The following is a 15,923-nucleotide window of genomic DNA, read 5'->3' on the forward strand; positions in this document are numbered from 1 at the left end:
GGGGGTTTGTAACCATTAGAAGTAGACAGAAGGGGCTTGGGGGAGTGGCTCAGTGGCAGAGCACTTGCCTAGCATGTGCAGGTCCTGGGTTCAGTCCCAGCACCGCCCCCCCACACACACACACATAGGAAGTGGCTAGGAGGTTCCAGAGCAGACCAGCTTCAGCGGTGACCCTGCCCCAGCCCCGTGTGACCACATGCTCACCCTTAGCTCATGTCCTATATTCCTGGGCACCTGGCCTGACACTGTGCAGCTGTCTAGAGGTCAGCATTACTCTCCCCCAGTCCCAGGTGTTGACCCAGGCCACTTGACTGTGCTCACCGTCCATGCATGCCCATCTTCCAAGTTCTGGTGAGGCTTTGCCAATATCTGCAGCTGGGAGCACTCCTGGGGACTACCCACTGCAGCCTATCTGATAGCCCACGGTGGGCAGGGGGAGGAAAGAGGAAATAAAAACCTCTGCCCAGGCAAGAAACGATGCATGGGGTGCCTTCCTTTAGTTCTGAGTGGTCAGAAGACACTGGGTCTTCACAGCTCCTCAGGACTGGGCCAGCACTGGCTTCACCATGCTGCCAGCTCATCTGGGCAAAGCTGTGCATGGGGGTTCTTTCCCTGATGGTTACCCCAACCTTTATTTCCGAGGGAGCCTGTGGCTCCTGGCTTCCCAGGGTCATTAGCACATCAGAGAGGAAGCTCCTGAGGTCCCCACTTCCGCCCATGGCCCCTGCCTAGCTACAGGCCAGCCTGGCAGCTTGCCATCTTCCTCCCATTCCCTGCAATGACTTGATGGTTATGGCTCCCAGTCCCTGGACTGGCATGTTGTCCTCCTGTGGGTGCGACGCTGCAGACCAGCACAGGTCTGATGCAGGACAGGAGGTGGAGTCCAGGACCCTGGTGTGACAGTGGGAGGCTCTGATTCCTCCAACTCTACCTCTGGCTCCAGCTCTTTGCCCCACCTCAGAATGGTCAGGCCCTGGAGCCTGGACACCAGGCCAGGGTGGGATGGAGAAGGGTCACAGCTCAGCTCCTTGCTGGACCTGTACTTGGAAATGAGCTCCTTAGTCGCAGGGGTGGGGTGGGGTTTCCTGGGCAGGCCTAGCTTGTCCAGGCCCATGGCCTGTTCAAATCCAGAACTGAGACTACTCCTGGTGAGGACAAGGTGAGGACATTCTGCCCACACTACAGTGGAGGGAGTCCAAAACTGTCAGCAGCCCCACAGCTGGAATTCAAGGTCTGCTCTCACTCCTGACATCTGCACTGGGGACCCGCCCGAGTTAGCCATGGGCACGGAGCCTCATGGTGGGGTCCTGGGCATGATCGTCCTGCCTGACCCCTGCAAGCCCTGAGCAAGCTCCAGGCTGGCTAGCTGGGTCATGTGCCCTGACTAGTAAGAACTTAACTGGCAGTTGGGCCTCTGGTGATACTCACATGGGCATGCCAGCTGGGCGCAGCCCAAGATGTTTTCCAACTGAATCCTGCCTGGCTCTTGTCTGCCATGTTCTCCTTCCTAGTCCCTCGTGTCTGACTAGATGGCCAGGCACTACTGGAACTCTGCACTGACCTTCACCTTGGACATGAAGACAGCTGCTCAATGTTTGTATCCTGGGAGGGTGGTGCTATAAAGGGGGCTATATGGCTCAGCCTTGCACTCGGGATATTGCTGACATTCTGCAAAGAGCTATCTGTAAATGTGGCTGCTGCCTCCTTGGTCAGTAGGCTAAAGGACTTCTGAGTGGCCATGAATTTGTGGTGAGGGAGGGTCAACATGACAGAAGTGGGCTCCAGAGGCCTCCAGTGTCTTCAGCATCTGTCTGGCCTCTTTTGAGTGCACCCTTTCTGCTGGGTGATAGGCAGCTAGTGTACCTGCTTACTGCTAGGTGGGCTGTGGACAGCTGGGCTTCAAGGTTGCCAGATTTAGCAAATAAAATACAAGATGTCAGGTTATGTTTAAATTTCAGATAAAGAACGAATCATTTTTTAGTATGAGTATGTTCTAAATATTCCATGGAACACACGTGCCACAAATTTCTTTGTGTGAAATTAAACGGAATCTGGTAGTCCCGTAACTCATTCAGCCACGCCACCTGGGAGTTCCGCCTCGGTCACTGCCCGAGCCCAGTACCAAGCGGAGACTAGATCAATCACCGTGGGAAACAGCTACTAAACACCCAGGTTTGCAACGTCCTCACCAAGCTCCCTCCAAAAAGCGGGGTTAGCCCGTGGGATCCCAGGGACAGACTCTCATTGGCTCAGCCTGGGTCATGTGATCACCCGAAGCCAATCACTGTGGTGCAGGGGCGGAGATACCGGGATGGGCCTGATTGGCTCGTGTGACCAGAGCCGCCTGGCGGTTCACAAGCCGGAGCCACGTGGGTGCAGAGTGGCCCCCCAGCTGGTCGGTCCAGCATAGAGAAGCCTTTCCCCGCAGCATGAGGGACTGAGGGACTCAGGAGCAGTGGCCTTGGGTGCCTCTTGAGGGCTTTGACACTTTGGAGCCCTGCTCGGCTGGAGGAGGAGTGGTTTTCCTGCTGGTCCTCCACATTTGCCACTCGCCCTCCAGTGGGGCCCAGGCTGCCTGGGCACTGTGCGGCTGGCCTGCCCTTGTCTGTGGGCATGTGCCCCCTTCTCACCCTCCTCCCACCCTCTACATTGCCTTTCCCTCTTGGCTTGTCCAGACCATCCCTGCAGGCTCCAGAAAAAGGGAGCCATTGTGGGGCTGTGGAGGAGCCGTCTCACCGCCCTGCTGGCCAGAGCTTGTCTCTGTTGTTTTGTTTGCAAAAACAAATTGGGATTGAGTCTAGGGCCTCTCAGGGTAGGGCAGCACGCCCCCGGAGCTGCATCCCAAGCCTGTTTCTTATAAGCCAAAACAGATTCCTGACAAGGGGCATGATCATAAACCTGTTAGAGGCTCCCCGTAACGAGGGTGGCTTGAACTTCCCCTCTCAGCGAAGTACTGTGAGGGGGCCTTCAGACCATCCGAGGGCTCAGGGGAGGGTTGCTCGAACCTTGGGGCAGGGTGGGTCAGGGAGGCCTCTGGATCAGCCTGGGAAGGACAGAGGGATGGATGGTTGAGAAAGAAACAAGCAGTGTCCATGTTGGGAGGGATCACATTGCTGGGGCTTGAGCACACACGTGCCCTGCTGTGAGGGGACAGGGGTGTCGCGGGTCTCTTGGGGCTGGCTGGCCCATGCTAGGGTGTTTGCAGCAGGCTGGAGCCCGTCTCCAGCTCCTTCTCGTGAGCGTGGCGGGTCGCGTTCCTGACACCCAGGGGTCTCTCAACAGGGCTGGCTGCATGCAGGACCCATGTACCCCAGGAGCAGGCACTCAGTGAAGCCCTCCGTCCCCGAGCCACAGCCTGGGGAGTCCACAGTTCCCTGGTCCCTGAGGAGCTGTGCAGCAAGCCAGGACCCTGACCTAACAGCAGGGTAGGGGCTGGCTCTCCCCACTAGGCCCAGGCCTTGCTGCATCCCCGTGGCCTGCAGGCCTAGGAGAATGGAGGAGGAGGCACCGGGGAGGGCCCCATCTCTCCCTGCCCTGGCCTGAAGTGGACTGGGTGGGTCCTGCCCATGTTGGTTCAGAAGTCCCTTAGAAGTCCCTTAGGCTGCCTGGTCTTAGGGTCGGTGAGCAATGGAGAGTCGAGGTCTCCAGTTCACAAGTGAGGACACTGGGGCCAGGGTCATCTGGGAAGGGTTAGGTGGCACCGGGGACCCAGTCTGGAAGCCAAATAGATGCCAAGTCAGCTGCGTGCCCTGCCCACCTCTTTCCTGGAGTCCGGGCAGGCTAAGGATGGCCTTACTGGGGCCTCTTGGTTTCCCTGGCGCAGTCATGAGGGGGTGTCACTGAGTAGGGGACTTGACCTTGAATGACCCACAGCCTGACCGTCTACCTGGAGCTTGTCCACTCAGGCTGGACTCTTGTCACTGTCCCAGGCAGGTAGGAGCAGGTGGCCTTCGGTGGGGTACAGAGGGTGCAGGTGCCAGGGAAGGGCACAGAAAGCCCGAGGCCAGGTCTCTGACCCTCATGGAATGGAGGGGCTTGGCAGGTTGGGACAGGGAGCCTGCGAGGGTTCTCCCGGAGCACCACTTCCTCTTACTTTTGCAGCCGGCACCCAGAGGCCCGGGAGTGGCCCTCTCTGGCTGGCTGGGTGCTAGAGCGAGCTTCCCCCACATCTGGCCTGGTCTGAGCTTCGCTGCCTCGCCAGCCCTGCAACCTCGCCTGCACCAGCAATTAAAGCCCCCTCGTCCCCGATTGGTCTGTGGTATTAAAAACGAATTGCGATCCGCGGGGCTGTCATTTCTACCTGATGAAACATCAGTCTATTGATCCCACTCACCCAGGGCCATCATTTATCTTGTTTCAGCATTTCGCATAATGCCTCATTTGTCTTGATCAAAGTGTAGTCTTGCATGTTTAACCCTCAGGGGTCCGCAGCCCTGTGTCCTTCCCCTGATGCCCTGCCCTTGGCCCCGGGCCCCATTCTGGGGCAGTAGGTTCTGGAAGGCCAGGACCACCCTGCCTGAGATGAGGTGGGAGGAGGAAAGGGCAGGGATGGAGCAGAGGGTGGGAGGGGAGGGCACAGATGTTGAGGACGAGGGGGCGGAGGCCAGGGTGGGGATGGCCATGGGGCTGGGCTGTGTGTCCTCCTCCTGGGTTCACCAGACTCCTGCAGACCTCCTCAGAGAAGGCGAACCCTTGAGATGGGTCCTGCTTAGTTGGACTGCCCAGTGGTCACCTGCCCGGGGCTCACCCCCACCCCGACCCCGCTCACATTCCAAGGCCCCTTGGTGGCCTTCAGCCAGGCCTCCTCCTCCCCCCAGTTTCCAGCCCTCAGCCTACCAGGCCTCTGGCCCAGCCTGTGCCCCATCTGCCTACTTAGGGTCTTTCTCTGGGTCCCAGCAGGGCAGGAGTGGAGGAAGGGCGGCCTCAGCCAGGGCCAGCTTGTGTGCATACGGCACAGCTCCACTGCCCAGCGACCTTGCCTCCGCGCACCTGCCCCCCGGGACCCCCACCCAGTGGCCTGGCCCTGGCGAGTGCTAGGCTTCCTTGGGTCTATAGCCCCATGGGTGGGGTTGTCCCCAGCTGGGATGTGTGCTGTACCCCATTCCCAGTGCACCCCGATCTTGGGCCTGCCTCTGGGGCTGCACAGTCCTGTTTAACAGTTAGGACTGCCGCCTTGGAACGCTGAGTGCGTGGTTCTTGCCCCCCGAGGCGGTGCCCCGTCCTGTCTGCAGTACTCATCCCCGTTGTCCATGGCGCTGAGTGGGCTTTGGGGAACCTTTCTCACCCATCTTGTTCCCCTCCCAGGGGTGCCCACTCTGGCCATGTCGGCGGGTTCAAGTCCATGCTGGTCACACGCGCCCTTCCTGGCTGGGCTCAGCGCCCTGCGGGGCTCCACTCAGGCTAACACAGAGGCAGGCGGGGACGCCCTGCCCAGGTCCCCCATCCCAGGCCTGGATGTGTCCGCTGAGCCTCCAGGAGTGCCAGGGTCTCTGGGAAGCCACTGTGTCACGCGCGCGCGCGCACACACACACACACACACACACACAGGGGCTAGCACAGTCATGATCCGGACCACAGAAAACCTGTACAATAGTTCATATATTTATTCTTAAGCAAGTTATCAATAAAAAATTTAATACTAAAATGCCTTTACATAGTTTGCTGTTCATAAAACCTTTTTTGTTTGTTTTATTTTTAGTGTGTACATTGAAAAAAAAATCCAACCATCCTCTTAGTTACACATTTACAAGGATCGTGCTTTAGCCACGAGGGGAGGGGTCGCGCCAGTCGCACACACACGGAAAGAAAGGAAAGAGAGAAACGAAACGCAAGATGCGGACACAGGAGAGCCCCGCAGGGCAGGAAGGGAGCTTCACGAGCAGGAAGGAGGCCCTCCCGACGCCGCCGCTCCTCGCCATGGGGCTGAGCAGCCTGGACCCTAGAGCCAGCCGCGGGTGCGCCTTCCTTCTCTGGACATGTCTGACTGCCAGGCCTCCTGTGGGACCTTGTTGGGCACTTCCCCAACCACCACCAGGAGTGAGAGACTGCACCCGCGCGGAGACGCTGGGGAGACCGGGGTGGGGGGGGGCGGGAAAGCTGGGTGCCGGGGCCCTGTACAACAGCCCCCTCCCCGTTCTTGAGCGCCCTGTGGAGCCACCAAGAGCATGGGGTGGGGGACAGGCAGCAGCTGAGGAAACGAGACTCGGTGTTGGGCCCGAGCGAAGGAAGGGGCGGAGAGGGCCTGACTGGGATGCGGGTGTCCACCCACACCCTTCCTTCTGGGAGCCTTCCTGCAGCTCCCAGTGGGATGAGGAATTGGTGACAGGACCTGGGGAGCATGTGTCCCCCAACACAGTTCTGAGGACAAGGGCCTCTGGCAGGGGGGGTGGCCAGGGGGTGGGCACAGGAGATGCTTGTTCTGTGCCCCAGGCATGATCCTGCCAGGCCAGGAAATCTGTCCTGCCAAGTGGCCACAGAAAGACCCAGAAACCCCACGGGGCGGGATGGGCAGGGGGCTGAGGGCCAGAAGCCGGGAAGAGAGGAGAAGGGGGAGGGTCCTTCTCCCCACCCCAGTGCCTCCACAGGACTCTCCACCATCTGTGCCTGAGCAGGCCAGTGAGGTTGGCCAGTGGTTGTGGGCACCAGGGGAGGCGCCTGGAGGGGAAGGGGTGTCTTTCACACCCCCCCCCCGGTGGTGAGAAGGGGGTCAGGGCTGACCAAGCCCTGCTCCCTGTGACAAACTGGCCATGTGAACGGAAATCAGAAACGACGGGGAATATTTAGGGCATAAAATAAAGACATCGCCTTTTCTTTTCGTATCTTAAAACACTTGTTCGATTTTGTTTTGTTTTAAGCAGAGGTAAGGTACGCCTGGCCGCTGCCCTCCTGGGTGGGGGGCTACGGAGCCTGCTTTCGTCTCCTTGCCCGGAATCCTTTCTTTCCAGGGGGACCCTCATTGCCACCCCCAACCCCGATTCTTCCTTTACCTAAGAGATGTATCCAAAGGAAATGAACTCCAATGTGACTTCTGTCTACAGTCGGCCCTTAAGAGATCACAGGGTGCAACAGGTCCCGCCCGACGTGTCCCGGGGTCTCTGCCCCCAGTTGACACGAGCTACCTCTGTTGACACGAGCGCCCCCTCAGGGACTCAGCTAGGCTGAGGAGAACAGCGCATTTCCATAGAAAACTCCAGATCAAAATCCCTGCACACGCTCGCGTGGACACACACACAGACACAGACACACGCACACACAGACACACCCTCGTCACGCCAGTGGGGGGAAAATCCTTTTCCACTTTTTTCCATAAAACTTCCCCGCAGAAATACAATATTTACATAGAGAAATAAATAGACGACACACCTGATTTCTGCTTTCCCTGGTGGGACAGTCGGAGGTATAGGAAATATGGCTTGGATACGAATCTCGAGAACTGCCGATGCGGGAAAGCAGAGTGGCCGGGGGCCTGGGGCCAGCCTGACCCTCCACAGCAGATGGACGGGACTGGGGTCCACGCCTAAGAGCGCTCTTTCCAGGGAAAATCACGGAAAAGCCTTGGGTGGGTTTGCATATTGGCTCAGCCCGACCTCGGGGCTCCTCGCTTGGCCGGGCGGGCAGCTCAGCTCAGCACAGGATGGGCACGCCCTCCGCCGTCACCAGGCGCCCAGTGGTGGGGTCGTAGGTGCCCGCCAGGTAGTAGAGGTCCTGCCGGTCCTGGCACTTGCGGCTCCGGGCCATCTGCTCGTACTGCTCCCGGGCCACCACCTGGCACTTGTGGGAGATGGTCTGCACGTCGTTCTCGTCCTCGTGGCTCGACTGGTACAGCGCGTTCTGCCGGGCGGGGCGCATGGCGTCGGGGCCGGCCTCAGCCCGCGCCCCACCACCCGGAGGGACCCTGTGCTCGGGAAGGGTCACAGAAGAGCTTTCACAGAGGCCGGGAGCCTGCGCTGGGGACCCCATGCTGTGAGACCCCCAAGGGGGCTCCTCCACACGCCTGGAAGCTCCACTCTTCTCCGGGTGTGGGTCAGGGGCATGGGAGGGGGGACGGAGGGCGGGGGGGTGCTGCCGGGAGTCCTGAGAGTGAGCTGCTTGGTGCGGGGTCACAGAGCCCTAGGGAGGCAGGACCCGGGTGCTCCAGGGGACAAGGCAGGTGCTCCCCCAGGGCTCCCGGGGCTCCCAGCAGGCAGGCACTCCAGAGGCCGCTCCGCTGGCCCTAGCTGCTGAGATGCTGCCCCACTGGGCCTGCTTCACCACCCCCAGACCCTCACCTTCCCATCACTCTGCCGCTTCCCCAGCTTGGTCTCCTCGGGGTGGTAGAACCACTTGACCTTCACCACCATGTTGCTGCCCCAAGATTCCCACATGCTCTCGATGCGGCCGATGTAGGGCAGGTTGGGCCTCCCGGCCGACAGGAAGACGGCACAGTCCCCAATGCGCAGCACCTCCTTGCCCCGGACGATGGCCTTGTAGAACAGCTTCCGGGCCTTTCCCTTCATGCCACGTCTCTGCAGGGGGACAGCCAGAGGCAGCAGGTGAGGAGGACAGGCCTAGTGAGAGCAGGAGGAACAGTGTAGCCTCTGGGTGATGCCCAAGGGCTCCTGGGAGGGCAGAAATGCCCACACTGTGCTGCCAGGCACAGACCCTGGTCCTGGGAGTGGGCCACGCCCGGGTTTGCCCTGCACACAGGGTCGGACAGGAAGACTGCAGTGATCCCGATGGCAGAATCGGGGCAGAGTGGAGCGCCTGGGTTCAGCACAGCACTGTCCACAAGTGCAAAGGGCCCCACGGACAGCCCCAGGCACCCACGAGCAAGTTCAGGTACCAGGAACGTCCACGTGGTGCCACCTCCCGCAGCCCCCCAAAGCTGGCCGCCTCCCCACCAACTCAGAAAAAGCCCCCAGAACTAGCCAGGGGCATGGCCCAGGGGAAGCAGAGCGCAGGCACCTGCTGGGCCGAGGTGCGGAGTCGTTGGTAGGACAGCATAGGCAACGACAAGGGCAGCTGCCCCGTCCAAAGGAGGCCCGGCTACCCCAGAGCCGCACTCGGGTGTGGGCAGGAAAAGAGACAGGAACCCAGTTTCTTTGGGGACAGGAGCTCCTCTGCTGGCCCTGGGCCCTGGGGAGAGGAGCCCGCCTACCTGTGTGGGGTTCCCCGACCACTTCCAGAGCTGCCGGGCAGGCAGGAAGGCTGAGATCTTTGGCCGGTTCTCCACGGAGGGCAGCCGCTGCCCCCGGGAAAGCTCTTTGGCTTTGGAGAAGCTCAAGGCCTCCTTGCGCTTAAGCTTGGATTTGCCACCACTGGGGCCGGTGCCCGCACCTGCACTGGCCACCGTGGCCCTGGACAGGAAGCAGCGCTGTGCGTGGGCGTGGGGGCTGCCCCCCTTGGAGCGCAGGGCCTCGGGCTGGGCCAGGAGGGCGGGCACGGGGTGGGTGAGACAGGTCTGCAGCAGCAGGGCCGGGTCCTCCCCGTCAGAGCTGTAGGAGGAGTCCTCGTTGTCTGAGGAGCAGAGGCTGGAGGTGGACATGGAGCCTGAGGAGGAGGATGTGGACGAGCCGGACGAGGAGGAGGACATGGACAGGCGGGTGAGGAAGCGGGAGGGCATGCCGGCGGCCAGCCCCGGCCCATCCTCGTCCTCGTCCGAGTAGGAGCTGGGGCAGTCGCTGTCGCAGGCCAGTGGGTACTCGGCTTGCCCTGCGTACTTGCGCAGAGCCAGCCCCATGGGCAGCGGGTGGGCAGGTGCCCGCCCCTTCTTGTCCTTGCCCATGAGGGCCGGGTGTGTGTAGCTGGGGCTGGGCAGGGGCCGCCCCAGCTTGGGGCCGAAGTCCTTGTCACCCACGAGCAGCGCCTTGCAGTTCTTGTTCTTGGGGGAGGTCACGCCTTCGTGGTCCAGCTTGACCAGGAACTCGCTGCCTGCCCGCCGCCGCCCGCCCTTCTCAGCCTCCGCCCGCTCAGACTTCTTGGCCCGTAGCAACTTGTGGGCTCCCCCGGGCAGGCCTGACCCAGACCCGCTGACAAAGGGTGCGTAGGAGCTGGCCAGGCTGCTGAAGGAGTCGGCGCGGAAGCCGTTGCCGAACACTGGGGTGGCCGCGGTGTGTGCGGGGAACAGGGCCTCGCGGGCCCGCAGCTTCTTGGCGCTGTGGAGCTGGAAGAGGTTCTGCAGCACCCCTGGCCCTTTGCTGCCCGCCGCCGCTGCCGCCTTGCGCTTGGTCTGCGCCACCGCTGACCAGCTCAGCAGGGGGCTGCCCCTGTGGCCTAGGAAGTGGTCCGAGGCCCCCGTGGGGGACTTGGCACCTGAGGTTAGGAGGTCTGCTTTGCCTGGAGGGAAGCCAGGTAGGGTCAGCGGCACCAGCTGGGTCCCCGGGTGGCCTCCACCTGCCCCTCCCCAGCCCTACCAGGCTTCCCCGTGGGTGCTCCCCCTCCCGGGCTGCCCACCCCCACCAGGGCCTCCCTGCCCTGGGCTCTTGCAGTCCTGCAAATACCAGCTTTGTCTTTGACGATGGATTTCTTCCCAGGGGTCTTTGTGGCTTCAGGGCCATCCTGTGCTTTAGGGGAGAGGCTGGGGGTGGGGGCCTCACTGGATGGGGGGGCCTCGTTGGCTGCCTTCTTGGTCCTCCGGCAGCTGCTGGACACCAGCAAGGCTGGAGAGGGCTCTGTGCCTGCAGAACGGGCAGAAGGGCTCAGTGGGGCCCGGGGGGCACCCCTCCTCCCTTCCTCCTCTCTGGGAGCTGAGGTAGAGCTGGCCTGGGCAGGAGGGCCGGGGAGGGGAGCATGCAGGGTGCTCACACTGGATCTTGAAGTCCGGAGGCAGCAACCTGATGTTAGAGACAGCAATGTGGCCTGTGTCCCCATCGTCAAACTCCACAACCACGGAGTCCAGGTCTTCCTCCTCGTCGCTGGAGGCACCTGCCGAGGGGACACAGCCTGAGCACGTGGCAGGAGGGACAGTGGGGGGCTGAGCGGGATGTTGCTACTCTCCAGTCCCCGCTGGCCCTGGAGTTGCCACTGCAGCCTGGGCGCCAACGGCCTTCTCGGCCCTCCTGGGGCGTGGCTGGCAGGTGTTAGGCCACTCAACCCCAGGGCATGCACCTGTGCAGGTGCACACACACCTCTAGCCAAGTCACCTGGGAGGAGGCCCCTTCCAGGAGAGTCCAGCAGGCCTCCGCCCACTCCTCTGAGGACCCACCAGCCATCCTGCCCTGGCACCAGAGGTCTGCCTCGGGAGAGCTGGTCTGTGCACCATGGATCTGGGGACCCAGCACTGGGCTCTGAGTCCGTCCTCCCAGCCCCTCTGCCTGGCTGGACATGGGCACCTCTCTGCCCAGGCCCTCCTTGCTTCTCATGGCCCCTGGGAGATGCTCCTGTGGTGTTGCTCTGAGCAGGGGCCCAGGTGTGCCTCTCCGTCCTCCCCGGCATGAAGTGCTGTGTGGGTGGGGTCTCCAGGTACACAGGGTCTCAGAGGGAGCCTGGCCCGGGTGCTTCTTGGACAGGCTTACCTCGGACCACGTTGCCTGGGTACAGGCAGCGAGACTTCTGGCTCCAGTAGGCACATACCCGTGTGCCAGGCGGGAGGTACCGGCTGGATTGTGGCCTGACGTCCAGAACCTGCAGCGAGTGGTGGTGGGCAGAGGAGAGTGGCCTGTGAGCAGGCGGGGCCTGGCCACAGGGGCTCTCCAGGGGCTCTCCAAAGGTCCAGGCCAAGGCTGTCTCCGGGCCCAGGGCAAACCCCCAAGGCTGTCCCCCAGGCAGGCGCCTCCCTCACCGCCTCCTGCAGTAGTTGTTCCAGCGAGTAGATCCGCTGCCGATTCCCTCTCTCGCCCTCGATGACGATGCCGTAGCTGAGGGTATGGGAGAGCGTGAGGGGCCTGTGGGGGACTTGCAGCTGTAGCCCTGTCCCTCCCGTCCACACCGGGCCTCACATGTCGGGGGGCTGCAGGGTCCTGACGCTGCCCGCGTACAGCAGGCTGTCCTCCTTGGGGATGAGCACGGGCAGCCCGTCTTGCAGGTCCTCCTTGTGGATGGTGCAGGATCGAGCTGTGGGGGAGAGCGTCAGCGCCAGCCCACCCCGCCCAGCCTGGTGCCCGTCCCGCCCACTCACCCAGGGCACTGCTCTGCTCCACACTCAGGGGGCTGCTGGCCTCCTCCTCCTCCTCCGAGAAGCTGCTGTCTCGGGCGAACTCGAAGTCGTGTTCCGCAGCGAAGGTGTCCAGCAGCCGGCTCACCGCTCGGCCCTGAGCCTGGGGGCCAGAGGAGTCAGGCAGGGCAGGAGAGGCCGGGCCCGGCTCCCGGGCTGGGCGGGCTGCTACCTGGGTGCTGACAGCCTTGCTCTTCACCTTGCCCAGCTTCCTGCCCTTTCCTAGGATGGCCTTGGCGTTGCGGGCAGACAGGGCGATGGACAGGGCCCCGTTCTTCCTCTGTGGGGAGGAGGGCGGAAGAGAGGGGCAGTGGTAAGGGTGGCAATGCCCAACTGGCTGGCTCGGACACCTGGGCTCAGGGAGCAGCGAGCCGCAGAAGTTCCCCTCCCGGCTGGCCTCACCCGCAGCACGGGCTGCAACAGTGTGCTCTTGCGCGTGGCTCTCTGCAGACGCTCGCTGGCCAGCTTGCTGCCTTCCTCGCGGCAGGTAAAGGCCCGGGCGGGACTGAAGAGGGTGTCCCTGGTGGCAGTGGCACCTGGCTCTGCCCGAAGTCCGTTGTCGGCCTTACCCTTGGACTTCCTCTTGCCCGGTGCACCTGGGGGTCGCCGGCCTGGGGCCCGCTCCATTTTGGCGCCCACCTTGGCCTTCACCGTCCGCCGCTTGATCTTGACTTCGCCCTCGGGGCTGGACAGGCGGCAGGCTCCTGTGGGAGGGAGGGAGGCCGTCATGGGTTCTGGCTGTGGGTGCAGCCCTGCTGCCCGCTGGCCTGGCCTCCTGTTACCTGGCAAGCCCTGCCGCTCCTTCTTCTTCTTGGCCTTCTGGTTGGCTTCCATCTTGACCACAGAGGAGGGCGAGGGCCCCAGCACCGCTGCCCCAGACCCCGAGTGCAGCAGCAGCCCGGGCTCCGGGGGGGCCGCCGCCGTCTCCAGGAGGGCCTGGCAGTCCTCACTGTCATAGCCGCTGCCTGGGGACAGCAAAGGGGGCTGAGCCTTGCCATCTGGGGGTGGGAGGGGGGCCTGTGGGGACTGGAGGTCCAGCCTGTCATGAACTCCCACTGGGCTGCTCTAGGGCTGCTCTTGGTGGAACTTGGGGACCCAGCCCTCAAGCTGAGGGTGTTCGGTGGGGGAGGGGAAGGGGTTTTCTTTCTACAGCCCCAATTTGCACGGCTGGGCCCCTCCCCAGGCAGCCCGGCCCCTCTGTCCCCTCTCTGCATCCATCCCGGGGCCCAGATGGCCGGCTTCCTGCACCCCACCCCCAGCAGGGCTTCCCTTTGTTCTCTGCAGCCCCTGACCCTGGGGGAGGGGCTGGGGAGGGAGGAAGTGTCTGTTTTTCCAGGCTCCTGTTCCTGGACACATGGCTGCTGGGGAGATAACCCCTGGCCGGACACTGCAGGAATGGAGGCCCCGGAGGGCAGAGGCTATTTTTAACCCCCATTTCCAGGATGTATCCAAGGGCCTCTTTCCTCCACAGGGAGAGCCGCTGAGCTCTGCCCTGGCCGTGAGGGCCCTTCCCAGCCTGTCCCAGTGAGAGGTCCTCCCAGGTCTGCCCAGCTCCATGAGCCTGACCTGGCTCTGGCAGTGCCCACGCCCCTGTCCCCCCCTCCAGGCCTGGAGTCCTGGCTGTGACCCTGCCCACCAGCAACGTGCCTGCTTCGTGTGCCGTGGCCCCCACTGGCATCTCCCTGCCGCCGTCACCGTCAGGCTGTGAGTGCCGGCCTGCCCTGGACACCTTGGCACTCTTGGCTCGGGACAGCTTCTTCCGGATGCGCCCACCTGGGGCAGCCTCCTTTCTCTGGAAGGGGCTGAGGCCACTGGGCAGACCCTTGCTCTTGGCCTTCGGCTTCAGCTGGGCCACCTGGTGGGCCACAGAGGACCCCAGCTCACCCTGAGTGTTGCTCTTCTTGCACCGTACCTTCTCCTGAGGACGAGGAGGCCGTGGCTACATCCTGGCCCACCGTGGCCACAGCCTCTCGGGCTTTGGGCTGGCCTCTGCCAACGCTGGGCTCGAAGGCAGCTCCCCAATGGCACTGCCCTACTGCCCCACTGAGTGGCCCCTACCTCAGCATCCTATTCAGGGGCCCTGGTGCTGGGTGAAGGATATTAGGCTCAGCAGAAGGGCCAGCACCAGGTCTGCACCTGCTGGACACTGCATCCAGAGCCTCCCCAGAGGGTGCTCGGCCTAAGGGAGCTGCCTTCCTGTCCGCAGGGGCCACCCCTGCTGGAGGACGGAGGGCATCAGGAGCAGTGGGCGTTCCAGTGTCCCTGTCCCCATGTCACATGGCTCAGGTCGATCTTGGGGGACAAGCTGTAGACTCACCCCGGAGGGCGGCTGCAGGCCCACATAGACGCTGTCCTCCAGCTTGATCCGCTTCTTCCTGGGCTCCTCGCGGCCTCGAAGCTCTGCACACAGTAGGCTTAGGCTGGCCCTCACTGCCCTGGGGGCACAGGCAGTGGTGGGCAAGGTGGGCACAGGCATGGGCACAGCAGCTCTGCCCAGAAGCCTAAGCCTTGTTCCCACAGTCCCTGTGTGCCTAGGACAGCCCCCTGCGCCTTCCAGGATGGGTCTCTGCTGGGGGTCAGAGTCTGGGCCAGTACTGAGCTCTTCTGGACACTTGACTCCCCACCAAGATGCTCTGCCTCCTGACCACAGGCCCTTGGCGATCGGGGCACCTCTGTGTCTGCACCTGCTCCCTGCAGGGCTGTGATGGAAGTGGGGCGCTTCTTGATCCCACCCCATCCTTCTACCCTGCTGGGGAGTAAGCTCTCAGTGGTGTCCAGTCTTAACCACTGGTGAGGCCCCAGCCCCCAAGAGGAAGCCCAGCCCCCAGGAGCCAGGGCTGTGCAGCTACCTGGCCCCTGGTGACTGGGACAGTGGACTCAGTCTTTCCACCTGGAAATCGGGCAGTAACACGGTTACTGCAAGGTTGGGGTGGGGATCACACGAGTCCAGGCCTGGCCTTTGGCAAGTGTCCAAGGCCAGGCCCTACCAGAGCTGGGACAGAAGGCACTGGGACAGCTTCCTGAGGTCAGGGTCCACTTCAGAAGGGGTGGGGTGGGGCAACAGCCACATAAACACACACTCTCCCTCCAAGTCCCCTGGGGCCCCCACAGGCTCAGCCCTCCAAGGGGGTCTTGTGGAGGCAGCTGAACCCCCCGTCCACCTCCCAGAGGGGCTGTGTCTCCACTTCCCCAGGGCCTGCAGCTGTGCGGCCTCCTCCAGGTGGGGAGCTGGGCTGGGCTGACCCGGGATCAGTGCGGCGCAGGAGACAGGCTCGACGCTCCTCACCACCCCATGTGCCTGGGGAAACTGGCGTGTGTTTGCCTGCCCGCAGCTGGACAGGGGCTGGGGGCTCGGCAGCCCGTCAACCCTGCCCTGCCCACGGGGTGCAGAAGGGAGTGTGGCTGCTCGTGACACTGGGTCGCAGACGGGGACTGAGAGGCTGACCCAGTCTGGCCTTGTGGGGCCAGACGTCCCTCGTCACCTTCCTGTCCAGCAAGGAGGCCGGGCCTCTGTGGGCTGAGAAGGCCGGGCAGGAAGCCCTGCAGTGAGATCCTCCTAGCCCCCAGCTTCCTGCCCACCCTGCTTGACCCTCCCACTTCCGGCAGGGCAGAGGGCCCATCCCCTGGGCCCAACTGCTGGCTGCAGCCTCGAGTCTTGTAGCATGTGGATGGAGAGTGGGGACAGAAGCCGGAGGTGGGGGAGAGGCAGGGACCTGCTCTCTGGGCCGGGTTTCCTTCCCGGCCCCGAGGCTGCGGCTTCTGTGGGTCAGCAATGCTGTCCCGAGGTCAAGGC

General features: G+C 62.9%; 1 protein-coding gene across 6 annotated transcripts in view; it reads right to left on the minus strand.

Moving 5' to 3' along the window:
• Window positions 1-5,580: 5,580 nt before the first annotated feature.
• The window catches only part of Bahcc1 (BAH domain and coiled-coil containing 1), a 56,552-nt gene continuing 46,209 nt past the window's right edge, over window positions 5,581-15,923 (minus strand). For 3 of the 6 annotated variants that reach the window (XM_058585257.1, XM_058585261.1, XM_058585258.1), the window contains exons 14-27: window positions 14,448-14,565; window positions 13,774-14,048; window positions 12,913-13,091; window positions 12,533-12,834; window positions 12,303-12,410; window positions 12,095-12,233; window positions 11,916-12,030; window positions 11,759-11,834; window positions 11,493-11,601; window positions 10,783-10,902; window positions 10,479-10,655; window positions 9,137-10,314; window positions 8,268-8,504; window positions 5,581-7,830 (exon numbers count right to left, since the gene is read on the minus strand). In XM_058585257.1, coding sequence (XP_058441240.1) covers window positions 7,624-7,830; window positions 8,268-8,504; window positions 9,137-10,314; window positions 10,479-10,655; window positions 10,783-10,902; window positions 11,493-11,601; window positions 11,759-11,834; window positions 11,916-12,030; window positions 12,095-12,233; window positions 12,303-12,410; window positions 12,533-12,834; window positions 12,913-13,091; window positions 13,774-14,048; window positions 14,448-14,565 — 3,340 coding nt within the window. In that variant the 3' untranslated portion in view covers window positions 5,581-7,623. Of the gene's footprint in view, window positions 7,895-8,267; window positions 8,505-9,136; window positions 10,315-10,478; window positions 10,656-10,782; window positions 10,903-11,492; window positions 11,602-11,758; window positions 11,835-11,915; window positions 12,031-12,094; window positions 12,234-12,302; window positions 12,411-12,532; window positions 12,835-12,912; window positions 13,092-13,773; window positions 14,049-14,447; window positions 14,566-15,923 lie in introns of all 6 variants that reach the window. The other 3 variants (XM_058585260.1, XM_058585259.1, XM_058585262.1) reach the window with 3 other exon arrangements.

Source organism: Marmota monax, unplaced genomic scaffold, assembly GCF_021218885.2.
Source record: "Marmota monax isolate L192 unplaced genomic scaffold, Marmota_monax_Labrador192_F-V1.1 WCK01_AAM20220418_F8-fsc00220, whole genome shotgun sequence".
Classification (NCBI taxonomy): domain Eukaryota; kingdom Metazoa; phylum Chordata; class Mammalia; order Rodentia; family Sciuridae; genus Marmota; species Marmota monax.